This window comes from Eimeria necatrix, genomic scaffold (assembly GCF_000499385.1).
Source record: "Eimeria necatrix Houghton genomic scaffold, Enh_scaff1121, whole genome shotgun sequence".
NCBI classification, from domain to species: Eukaryota; Apicomplexa; class Conoidasida; order Eucoccidiorida; family Eimeriidae; genus Eimeria; species Eimeria necatrix.
This window is the reverse complement of record NW_013651910.1, coordinates 1-12,159: the sequence shown is the minus strand read 5'-3', so window position 1 is coordinate 12,159 and position 12,159 is coordinate 1. Positions and strand designations below refer to the sequence as shown.

Below are 12,159 nucleotides of genomic sequence, written 5' to 3'. Positions count from 1 at the left end.
CTCCCTTAGGGACTAGGAGGCGAGCTCCCAGGAGGGTGCGAAACAGACAGAGAGATTTGAAAAAAACTCGTGATTTTGTATTCTTAATCGCTATAGCTGGAGTTTCTAGGAAATGGACTAGCGTAGGGAGCAGTTTATAGACCCTGCCCAAGGGACTGAGAGCACGTAGTCGCAGCTGCGGGCGCAGTGCACTACAGCCACGGTAGCGGTCAGGGCTCAAGCACCAGAAAAAGCCTTGTAATGCTTCAGTGTCATGGACGTTGCACAATGTTCGGGGAGATACGTGCTTTTCGCAAAGCCTTCTGCGGCCAAGTAAGCACCTAGTGAGACACGGCGAGCTCTGGGTATATTCCTTGTGAAGGAATCGGGACTGTGGTTTCAAAACGTGTGCGACGTCTGAGCCTAAACTTCGCCCCAAGGCTTCATAGACAGTGCCCGCAAAGTTTCTCAGTGACTGCATGGCTAGAGCTGCTGCTTGGCGACGTTGTTTCGTTAGGGAGGCCAGTTTCTCTTCCGCTGTCCCTTAGTGGGACTCTCAATACTGGTGATGGCGAATCCCCCTTCCCAACTGTGGATATACCAGCTGACTTTGTCTGATATACCCCGCGGGCTGTGTTGAATGACATATAAAGTCCTCAGCACATTTTCCTAGGGCCAAGAACCACAGACTTTATCTTTCTCAGAGGGCACCATACATACTTCTATGCACGACATGGTCATTGAGCTGCGGTAATCTGCCAATCTCGGCGTCTGAAGCTGGTACGTAGTAACCAGCAGCAAAGCTGTTATATGCTGGCAAAGTCTGTTTCATTTACTTGAACAGTGCAACCTGAGTGCTTAGACAAATTCGATAACTCCCGTTGTTCTCTTTGCTTGCCACTCGTACAAAACATTCTCAGTGCACCGCTGTGAAACTTAATCCCCCGCTCTCATGCGTAAGCTGTCCGAAACTTACTTTTATGGAGATGAGGACAGAGAGTACCAAGAAGTGAATATGACTGCTTTTGTCAGAGAACTCGCCAGTGCAGTCCGAAATCAAGCTTATCGACGATGCCTTCAGGGCTCTGCGTCTGAACGACCGTGTAGCATCCTGTGCACAAAAATGAGCTTTTTTGCTTCGCCATAGCCCCAAAGAAAAAACAATCTTCATTGTATGTTGTAAATGTTTTACTCATAACAACGTTCCACAGCATGTTTCAAGCAGCCCTTCACTCCGGTCCCCTCTCTGACAGCAGCGGACTCGCCTGGACCTTGCGGTGCGCTGTACCGGCAGTCGGCCGCGCAATCCGCCCATAATTCGATCTGTACTTCCCCGCAAAAGCTTTCCATTAGTTTTTACTTGCATAGGTACCTCGATGAAGGCTCTGCTCGTTTGTGTTCGCGGATTCTGCAGCCGATGCCTCCAGTAGATTTTCGCCGTGTGCAACATTCTGGGCTAGCACGAGGCAGCTTCGGTTGGGCTCTGGCTCTTGCTTTCGACTCTCCTATACTCTGGAAGTGTCAGATAAAGAGAAACGTCTAGGCTTGCTGTGTCTTTAACTGGAAAAACACCATCTGGCGCCCACACGCAGCGCGGGGCCTTCGGCCGTTGAGCCCCTGGTCCACCTCTGGAGGAGGTGATAAGCAGCCTGTAGACCCTTTCGCTTGGGCATCTTCTTCTGCCGTTTTGTCTTTACTTTGTGAAGCAATGCTGCATCACTCAGCTTCTGCCGTTTGCTTGCCTGGGCGTCAGCAAGGCTCACCACTGGGATCTCGCACGTTTTCAACTTCCAGTATCGGTGGCAACCGAGGCAACAAAATACCCCATGGGACTAATTTAGAGACTTCATTCGTATCTTCCAGCTCAACACGCCTCGGTAAGATTTACTTTTTGCGATGCTCCGAGTGTTCTCCCACTCTAGTTGCGCCTGCCTTCACGAAATGCTTTTCTGACGACTCGAGCCCTCGGAGAGAAAGCATCTCTTCTTCTGTGGCTCCCGTCTTCCGAGAAGTCTTGGTAGATTATGAGGTGTTTTCCATTGACCTTCAGTGACCGCTGTGGACTGCAAAGTTTTGTACAAGTCTCCCCGAATGGGGCGCATTCCGCCACATCTATACAGCCCATGCCAGCCAGTGCGGTGCTCCCTTTCAGGTGTTTCGGATGAGGATACATGCAGCAGGAGCGACGCAAGTTCTTGCCCTACCGCCCACATGCAACCCGCTTGCAGCTTCATGGTTAGTCGCCGGGGCTCTGCTGAGGCTTTTGAGGATGCCCTGGAATCTTTTGACGCTTCGCAGACGTCGCCAGGTTTTACTGCCGATTATTCTTCTTTTGTGTTTACTGGAAAGCTTCCTTTGCGCGGAGGCCGGCACAACCAATCCGGTACTGCCTCTTCCATTGCGTCTCTGAAATCAAAGGCCGTGGAGTTCCCTAAGGAGGAGGCAGCTGCGCAAGCTCACGAAGCTTCAGGCTGCAGTAACTCTGCAGGTGTGTCGACTGGTAGCAGCAGTAGGGTGGGGAGAGACAGCACAGCCCGCGAAGTGCTTCGTGGAAGCCTCGTGCGCAGCCCGGCGCCTCGCCTCAAGGCAGAGTCTGGGACTGCAAGGCAGCCGCACTATCAAGCACAGAAACAGCAGCAGAAACTACCCATGAAACAAGGAGCAGAAGGTCTCCCAGTAATTGATTCCCGGAAAGTCGAGGAGAGCCGCCGAAGTGCAAGAGCTGCCTCCGAATGCCAGAGGGGCAGCGTTGCCTCTCCTCACTGTACTTATCATTCCGTAAGCTCATCTTCAGAGGGAAAAAGCGCTCGATGCCCATCCTCAGTGGCTGCTTCCCAGGGACTGAGTGGAGTGGAGAAGCCCAGGCGGGCCATAGGCAGGTACTCCTCAGTGCCAGCATTTTCCGCTGCAGATCGTCTTCGGATTGACCGGTTCAAGGTAAGGCCAGCAAGGCAGACGGGTTTTTTTGCTAGGTTGCCTGCATGCTCTAAGGATGCAGCAATCTGGCGGCATGAAGCTGTGTTTCTGCGTGCGCGTGTGCTTTTCTGTCGGGCGAGCACAGGAAGGTTTGCCGCAGTGCTTGAGCACACAAGAAGCAATTTTGAAGCAGCAGGGAGCGGCAGAGAAGAAAATCTTGTCAGGACGGTCAGGGGAATTGTCTACTGCAGTATTTGACGCGACTCCAGATCTTGGGGAGTCGGTTGATTGGCGTTCTCTGTTAGACGCTGCCGGTCTAGGGGATGTTGTAGATGATGAGATTACTCTTGAAGCCGATGAACTTCACGCTAAATTGCAAGAATTCGCTCCGAGAAGCGGTCCCAGCTGGTGCCTTGCCCTGTTGGGCTGCCTGTGGCAGTGGCGTTTGTAGGGGTCCAAGGTCCGGATATACATGAATTTACAGATGTACAACTGCCGATGCCTTGAGGCAGATGGTCAGGCGAACTCTTCGGCAGCGGGAAGAGGCCGAGCAAAAACAGCCTCGCACGGCGACGAGGTGCCGCACACAGCCATTACCCCGTTGCTGTAGAGTATGTGTTAATTTTTTATTGTATGAATCATGTGATAAGGCTGAGGATCAAAAGATTTAATGCAGTGCCATGCGATTTCTTCTTCTGCCGCTTTGCTTTAAACTTTTGGCAGTTTCCCGCCAATTAATCTTGTTGCAGTAGTTGTGTTTGCTCGAAGTTGCTACAATGTATGACCATTGAGTTGAGTGAAAGCTCAACTCAACCGTTTTTACGTGATTCTTGGCGTATGGAGGATTCAGATGCACATATACACTTTATTAGCTTTAGGCGTAAACTATGGCTCCACATAACACAATAGCCAGATCGCGACTGCAAGGAGCAAGAATAAACACGCAAACTGGGAGCGTCTTTGCAAGCGGCCTTTAGCCCAGCACTCTCTGAGCAGTGCCGTGATCGGACGTGGGAAAATCTGATGGGCAGGGGCTCTCTGGAGCTTGATGTGGAAGAATGGGTCTGGGCAACTGGAAGGAAGCGTGAGCCCGGTCGAAGTTGTTAAGAGCCTCCACCAATTCTGGACGGCTGCTATGCAAGATTGGACTTATATGGGTGAGGCACAGCCGCGCTTGCCAAACCTGCCGCAACAGCTCTAGGAAGTGAGAAACCAGGGCCCGTGCAGCAGCCAGTGGCTGCCGCTTCACCGAATACACGACGATGTCCTCTTCACTTACCCTTGCCACGCCCGACAGACTAGCCAGATGAAGGTCAGCGCACACATCGCTCGCAAGCAGAGAACCATGCTTGCCAGTAGCCGTGTTGCTTCCTCGTTGCCATCCAGGCCTTTCGACCTGGGTCGTACATGCACATACGTAAGCAGATGAAAATTGTTGCGTCGGCACTTGCAAAGAGATAAAAAATGAATGCAGAGGCGCAGGAAGATTTAAGAAAGATTTTCAGTCCAACAAAAGCATTTAGGAGGCAACGTCCTGTGTATGGCTCCACTCTGTGAAACGCCATAACCGCCATGAAATGCACCATCACCCAGTAGCAGAAGAGCAAGCAGAGCAGTGTTATGCTTCCGAGCGTGACGGGTTGCAGGAATTACTGCCCGGCCCGGCCTTTCAGCTCTCATGGTGGCTCACAGACTGGCTTTGAAGGAGCGAGTTACTGTCCACTTGCGGGCTACGCCTTTCCAAGGCCCTCTCTGCGGCGCTGCGTGCGGCCTCTTCAGCTATGGAGGCAGCGAGGATGACCGTGCTGGCCTCAAGGAACAAACAGCTGGATTCTACTGGCAGCAGCTCACGCGCTAGGGTAGAAATGCTGCTGCAAAATGCCTGTAAGGCTCTGTAGGTGCACACGCGTTGCATTGAAGCTGATGGCTCCGGTAGCACCAGCTGCTTCTTGCAGCTCTGCAATACGGCCTGCGCAGCAGATACTGCTCCTACAAGTGGCTGTAGAGCTATAACGGCGTGGCCATCCTTCTCTTGAAGCCAACGGCGCTCGAACGCCTCCCAGCGAGTGACCAAGGAGCTCCGCTACATGCAAACCAGCAGATACATTGGCGGCAGTAGCAGCAACAGAAGAAGGCGAAACGATGGCGGAGGCTGCACCAATTAGAGCGGCAGGAGAACAGTAGATGCGTAAGCTCCAAGCGCAAGAGACGGTAGATGTGCCCAGAGATTTCTGCTGCCGCATAAATTCTGCTCCCAACGGAAATTCTCTTCCTGCACACTACACTATGATGGCAATGGTGCAGCGACTATTTTTGAGATGAGGCAGTGATTCCTTAGTAGTCAGCTATACAAAGTGCGTGGGCACCTGGCACAACTTCGACTCCCACCAGAATCTGTTTGCTGCTGTTACCCTATTGGAAAGGCCGTTGTTGCTGCCGCCGTCTGTGAGGCCAAGGGCATTGCATTTGATCGGGCCCTCCGAAGCGCAGCGTGGCTGCAGGACTATGGCCTGCTTTATTCGGAGATATTCTTTGATCATTTCATTTCTAAGGCGTACTAATTCGGGCGTGAAGTGGAATTTGCGGCGTTGGAGCTGCTCGAAAGGCGGTAGCTCGAGGGCCGCGATGAAGACCGACAGGGGCAGTAGGCGTCCATCTACGTGGAGGTCACTGAAGCGCTTGAACTCACATCGTAGGTCTCGCAGGGTGCGAGCAGCAACTGCTGCTTTCTTATTAACGCACACAGGGAGAGAACGCGCCAGTTCATGGCTTGCCTGGGCGTACTTAGCCCGTGGGGCGGACATAGCAGCTGCTGCTAAGAAGGCCTCTCGGGCCGAAGTGCTCGCAGTTTCAGGCATCGTGTCAGTCATATTGCAAGCCAGAGAAGCTGCGATCTCTAAAGGCTCAGCAGCTGACGCAACCATTTCAAGAATGCGCTCCGCAAAGGCCAACTCGCTGGGGGCTTTCAGCCTGTTCAGCACCGCCCGCGAGATCACCGGTTCGGACATTGCGTCTTTCCTTTCAGTTTATGCAGCATATATGTCTGCAGAGCCACAGGACCATACCTAGAACTGCGTGTGGCCATGTGGACTTTGAAGTATAAAGCACTGCATATCGGCCACCCTGGGGTCACCGAAAGAGCACCCAACGGGAGGCACTACTTTAGAGGAGAGTAAGACTCACTTTTCTCAGTAGACTTATTAGGAGTAAGCAAGCCAACTTGTAGAGTACTTTTTTACCTATCTGCAGGCCGAATCAGACGCCTGTAGACTTTGACCCCGGTGAGGCAGCGTTGGCACCACGTCCCCTACACAGCTCCAGAGTAAGGCTCGATCAAGAAAGAAAAAAAATCAGTATTTTTTTAGCTGTTTCCAAAAACTCAAAGAAAATTAAGGGAAGATATCCGGATGCTTGAAAGAGCTGTAGCGGCCACCTGCAGTGCCAGGCTATGCAATCTGCCAGGTGAAGAATTGTGTCCTCGATGAAAGCTTACTTCAGTCCAGCGGCAACACCCGCTGCACTCCCACTATGAAGCTCTAAACCCTTCTTAAATATCCCCTCAGTATTTTCGGGGTCTTTCGGCTAAGTCAGCTCAAGTGTTTGCTTTGCTGGGTTGGAAACGCAGCGAGCATTGCCTCAGGCTCTGGTGACCTGAAAATACACATAGTTTTGCCACCATGTTCAAGCCATCCATTCGTCGACTTGCAAAGAGGCAAATTTTCCCCGAGATTAACAGGATTTTTGTGAGTACTTGAAGGCTAATGGGGAGTTTCAATGGAGAGGCATCCAAAAGTTCCTATCTATTATGAACAGGCGCATGCTTTGACCTAGGAGTGGCACTTGTGTTTTCCCTGCTGCAGCCTTTACCACAGCCTTTGATACGCATCCGGACATATTTGGCTTAGAATTGAAGCAGTGTCCCGGTCTGTGGGTGCGCCACTTTGATTGCTTGCCGGAGGTGGCACTTCCGATGTGTGACCAATGGGCTGTCACCACAGTCCCCGGTGCAAGCGCCGGCGAGAAAAAAGGGGGAGCTTTCCTTCGCAGAGCACTCCAGTCTAGAGGCAATTTGCTCTTCGAAGGACCTTAGGCTTTTCGCTCTATACATGCTGAACAGACGAACGTCGCCGCACTCCCAGCAACTCTGCGGGCTGCTGTCAAGTTGTGCGTACATTGTCTCATCTCCGCCACAGTATTGTCTCCCCCACTGTTCCAGGGAGCTACAAGGTTCTTCGAAAGATCCTTCTTTGCTGTAGACTCTGGGGTCCCAGGAATTCAAGAAATGGCTTTCAGCGAGCTGGCGAGTGCCTAGCGCATAACAGCCCAGTGTCTGCTCGGAGAGAGGGCTGAAGGCCTGTTGGCAGAACATAGCTACGTGCACATTTTATGAATATGCGAATGCTTTACTGGTCTTTTGGAGCTTCCTTTCAGGATAGCGTCACCAGGTTGAGAGGGGCCTTCCCAGGCGTACAGATTCCAAGGGCGTTGCTTAGACTCCCAAAACTCCCGGCTAGAGTGTTTTATGTATTATGAAATAATGTAGTCCTGTGATAAAAGCAAACTCACAGCATAGGCTTCTGCAAAGAGGGCCGATCTAAGAAAGCGCCCGAGTCCGCCTCAGGGAGTTGCAAGGGTTCCTGCTCCTCAGCAAGTCTTTCGCGATCGGGCATTCCTCCCGAAGGATCCGGCATGTGTGGCTGCGAAGACACCCCAAATTCTGTTTCATCCGTATCATCGCTATCGTCTCCGTGGTCCGTTGATAGATGAAGCTCATTAAAGGGGTTGCAAGCGCAGAGGCTCTTTTCGTCAGAGAGTGCCTCAACGACAAAAGAGGGACTTCCACTACCTGACGTTTCTAGATGCTGACCATTCCAGTACCCTTGCGCACCGCTAGGATGGGGTGCACATCTGCAAAAAAGCAGTTCCCTGTATGCTGCGAGGGGCAACGAAGAACTAAGTTGTGGAAAATGCTGATTGCTTCACTGAATTTGCCTTTAATTGCCGTCTCAGCTTGTTGCGAGTCAACTGCGGCTTTGAAAAAGAGATGAACGGAAGCAGAAGATGAATTTTCAGTATTTTCTTACGTTCTGGAAATGCCTTTTCTTCTATCTTATCTGTAGTGCAGTCGTTTCCCTTCGGCTTGCGGACTATTTGTTGCAAATCTCTTGGTACATCACTCATCTGATAGTGTAAGCATGATCTACCGCACTTGAATCAACAATTCCTTCCTTGATAACTCTCTTAGTGCCACGCTGGGGCAGTGCTCCGACTGCTGTTCCAGCTGTATAACCTGTGCGCGTCAGATGCTTCGTCAGCGATCTTTCCCCTGTCCGTGCCGTCCTCGTCAGGCTCGTGGAGCATGGGTCTAGAAGTGCTCCTTGAGTTCAAAGGCGCACGTAATATACATGAGGAGGCCTACAAAATGTATATTTGCCCCGGCTGCTGAGTGGAGAGACGCCTATTGGCAAAGAGTTCAAGTGCTTGGAATTACGGCGCAGTAAAGATCGGCAAGTATTGAAGCGTGAGGCTGTGGCCCCACGAGCCATTTTGAAAAGAAAACAGAATTGAAGCTCTGGGTTTGCTTGTAAGAAAGAAAAGAAAATTCGCAAAATCTGTTGAAAGAATGCGACTGGTTTTGTAGGATTCCGTCTGGTTCCTACAGGAAGAGTTTCAGGTGTACAATCACGTGGTCGTTTCGGCAGGCAAGAACAGCAGCATTACAGCATAAATGCCCATAAAAAGTTTCTAAAAACTCACTTATTATGCTTCGGGTGCAAGAATGAAGTATTTCGTGTTGCATTGGAGTAATTCCTTAAGCACTGTAGTACTGTGAACGACGCATTGGGTCCCAAGAAGACGCGCCAATGGGAAAATTGCCGCGTATGTCATTGACTGAAGCCAATCGAGCATGCCGAAAATATATTTTTTCTGATAAGCAGATCTCACCATTAGCTGTGTGGTCCGTGAATAAGCCTGCATTCCTATGCACTCGTAAACAGTTATAGTGCCAGGCGCGCTCGATTGTTCGTGCTACACGGCTGAATCTCGCCTTTTGTTCACTAAAGGACGTTCACAAAAAATATAAACTTATAGAAATTGCTGATAAACTCGAAGAAGACTGGAATTAAAAGCAAACGAAGCGCCTGCTTCAACACTTCGCCACGGTCAAACCGGAACCGCTGCCGAAGCAGTCGTGGAGAGGCTAAACTTTACCCTTATGCTCCGGATTTTCTCCTAATTTTGTTTATTGCAAAACTAGTAAGGAATTTATTGCAAATAATCACATGTGTGTGGCAGCAATGCGTCGCACTGGAGAACCCCTGACTGATTGGGAGCAACTGAGACAGCGATTCTGCGAGCACTCCTGTAGTATAACTAAGGAACGGATGAAAGCCATGATAGCGGAGAATGTATGGAGGGGCGACCACCACGCATACTCTGCGCGCTTTGCGGCCATCGTGGCCCAAGGGGTGCCGGTGGCTCCAGACCTGTTGGTGGGCTACTACTTGGCCAACCTGCCGGACGAAATAGCAGAACGGTTAACTGAAGCGGGAACCAGGAAGTTCTCGGACTGGCAGGAAGCCTCCGCAGCACTGGCTGCCAAGATGGCACCGTGGGAAGACTTCTGCGAAGACCGCCACCGATTCCAACGAGACTTAGAGGATGCCAAGCGTAGATGGGCTTACGGCGGGCGAGAGCCGGGCCTACTACGTGAACGAGAGAACAGCAACAACAGACGGAATGATACTACGGACTTGCGTTGCTACGCGTGCAGCGGAAGGGGACATGCGAGCAGGGACTGTCCGCTCCGTAACGGAGCGACGCGACGGATCGGGGAAACGTGCTCCAGGTGTGGGGGCCGGGATCACTACGCTAGAGACTGTCCTACGTCGACTCGACCCAGAGCAGAGCCCGTCAGGCCGCCCAGACAGCAGCCGATGCGGCCCAACGTCGACCAATCGTGGCATTTACACGGACGAGCCTAGCCGTTAGGGGAGACGAGCGGGCTAGGCGGACTAGGAGTGGTAAAGGTGCGATGTGCGCGGTAGCGACAGGGCCGAACTCCATTCCAGTCTCCCCAGATTGGGGGAAGAGGTTGCGTATTGGGGAAGAGCGGGAACGCCCCGAGGGTCCGGACGTGGGGGAGACTCAGCTACCCCTGGCAGACCAGTCCCACGCCGAGACTACGCTGCAAATCAAGGAAGGGTCTAGGCGTAGACTGGACCACAGCGGCGAGCAGAACGACGCCACAACAGAAGGGGACCGTCCGCAGGACACGAGCACTAAAGAACTACAATGGTGGCGCGAGCAGAGAGTGCAGGAAGACGCCACGCCCAAGGGGACTCTGTGTAGTGTGGGTATGACCGCCGTACTAAGAGTCGAAGTGGCCGGAAACCAGTGCGAAGCTCTTCTAGATACCGGCGCCTCAAGGAGCTTCATTAGCCCAGGGGCGGTAGAACGCCTGCAGCTGAGAACACGGAAGCTGCCTGAGGAACACGTGTTCACCGTAGCTAATGGTGCGCAGTTGAGGATAGTTCGAGTGGTGAAGGGGCTCACAATGTGGTGTGGGACGGCCCGCCTAGCTGGCGACTTCTTAGTCGGGCCGGTGCCATATGATCTAGTGGTGGGACTTGATTGGCTGACGGAGCATAGGGTAGCGTGGTATTTCCAGTCAGATAGGCTTCGTACGTATGTGAATGGCCAGTGGTGAGATCTACCGGTGGTTCGTGCCACCGATGCCACACAACGGAACGGCAGTACGTTAGGGACGCGTCAGCGGACCCCCGCCGAGCAGGCGTACGACATACTGGCTAAACAGGTGGCTGACATGACTAGGGAGGAAGCTACGGCACTCCTAAGCCCACCCTCTAAGAGGTATAAGCCACCCCCAAGGGGCAAACGGAAAGCAGTGGTCGCTGCCCTGCTACAGCAGACTTCGGAGAGCGCAGCTTGCATACACCACCCACTTCAAGGGCTCAACGTCATACTAGCGCTTCCCGCGATGGAGTCGGACGTGGCTCTGCGTCTAATGGAGGAGTGGCAAGGGGCTTTATGTTGTGTCTTGGTCGAAGCCTCCCCTTCCAACCCCCACCGACAGTGTCTTAAGGCACTACCCGTCTCCGCGTTCCCCGACGACGAGGAAACATCCCCTTGGCCAACGGCCAAGCTAGAGTACTCGAAATTCGATACGTGGTTAACCTCCGAGGAGGCGCAGGAGACTCCCCGAGTGATACTGGATGTGTTGTGTACCCACCGTGCGGTCTTTCCGGATAAACTTCCTACAGGGTTGCCACCGAAGCGCCCCCACGATCACCGAATCCTTCTCGTGCCAGGGAAGCTCCCTACGAAATCGGCGATCTACCGCATGACCCCCGAACAACTTCTATTTCACAAGCAGGAGATAGCTAAGCTGTCTGCTAATGGGTGGATTGGCCCCACTTACTCTCCGATCTGCGCACCTACGATTATGGTGGATAAGCGTAGCGATGGGACGGGCGAGCGTAAGATGCGCATGGTTGTCAATTACTGGAGCTGAACGCCCTTACGATTGCGCCTGACTTTCCCCTACCACCTATTCAAACGATTCTTGAGATGCTGGGGGGTGCCCGATACTTTTCTACCCTCGACCTCGAGTCAGGATTTCACCAGATAAGGATGGCCAAGGAGGACAGGTGGAAGACAGCTTTCCGTTCGGTTATGGGGTTATTCGAGTATAAGGTCATGCCCTTTGGCCTCAAGGGCGCGCCTGCTACCTTTCAGGCCAACATCAATGCATACCTACAGCCTTTATTAGGTCAGGGAGTCATCGCGTACCTTGACGATGTCCTCATTTACAGCCCCGACCTTCCCAGTCACGTTACCCTCCTCCAACAAGTTCTACGTATTTTCCTCGATCAGCAATTTTACCCAAAGTTCTCTAAATGCAAGTTTGCGAAGCGGGAGCTTACCTACCTGGGCTATACCGTCAGCGCGGAGGGTATAAAACCCGCACCAGACAAGATTCAAGTCATCAAGGCGTGGCCCGAGGTGTTGGAGAACGAGACGCAAATACGTCAGTTCCTAGGCACCGTTAATTATTGTCGCATGTTCATGGGCCCGGATTTTGCTAGGGTCGCCCGCCCGCTCGTAGATCTCACACGCAAGGGTGTCCCTTTCCAGTGGACAGACGCACACACTCAGGCGGTACGCCACCTCAAGCAGCGTTTGATTGATTACACCACCCTACAGATTTCTGATACCACGAAACCGTTTGAGCTCTACTGC

At 52.5% G+C, this 12,159-nt stretch overlaps 4 protein-coding genes across 4 annotated transcripts; 2 read left to right on the top strand and 2 right to left on the bottom strand.

Annotated features, from left to right (window-relative positions):
- Positions 1 to 1,687: 1,687 nt before the first annotated feature.
- ENH_00004350 (hypothetical protein, conserved) lies at positions 1,688 to 3,346 on the top strand (the record flags this gene model as incomplete). The annotated part of the gene is made up of 3 exons (XM_013578388.1): positions 1,688 to 1,856; positions 2,132 to 2,916; positions 3,041 to 3,346. 3 exons carry the CDS (start codon positions 1,688 to 1,690, stop codon positions 3,344 to 3,346), a joined length of 1,260 nt encoding a protein of 419 aa, XP_013433842.1.
- Positions 3,347 to 4,564: 1,218 nt separating this feature from the next.
- ENH_00004340 (hypothetical protein, conserved) lies at positions 4,565 to 5,903 on the bottom strand (the record flags this gene model as incomplete). Its single annotated transcript, XM_013578387.1, has 2 exons — positions 4,565 to 4,978; positions 5,262 to 5,903. The coding sequence occupies 2 exons, from the start codon at positions 5,901 to 5,903 to the stop codon at positions 4,565 to 4,567; spliced, it is 1,056 nt and encodes a 351-aa protein (XP_013433841.1).
- Positions 5,904 to 7,457: 1,554 nt separating this feature from the next.
- On the bottom strand, positions 7,458 to 8,076 carry ENH_00004330 (hypothetical protein, conserved; the record flags this gene model as incomplete). The annotated part of the gene is made up of 2 exons (XM_013578386.1): positions 7,458 to 7,828; positions 7,980 to 8,076. The coding sequence occupies 2 exons, from the start codon at positions 8,074 to 8,076 to the stop codon at positions 7,458 to 7,460; spliced, it is 468 nt and encodes a 155-aa protein (XP_013433840.1).
- A 1,118-nt stretch (positions 8,077 to 9,194) lies between these two features.
- Positions 9,195 to 12,159, top strand: ENH_00004320 (OSJNBa0042D13.18 protein, related; the record flags this gene model as incomplete). The annotated part of the gene is made up of 4 exons (XM_013578385.1): positions 9,195 to 9,705; positions 9,951 to 10,519; positions 10,673 to 11,396; positions 11,534 to 12,159. Coding segments are annotated over 4 exons (2,430 nt in total), but the record flags the coding sequence as incomplete, so codon positions are not given.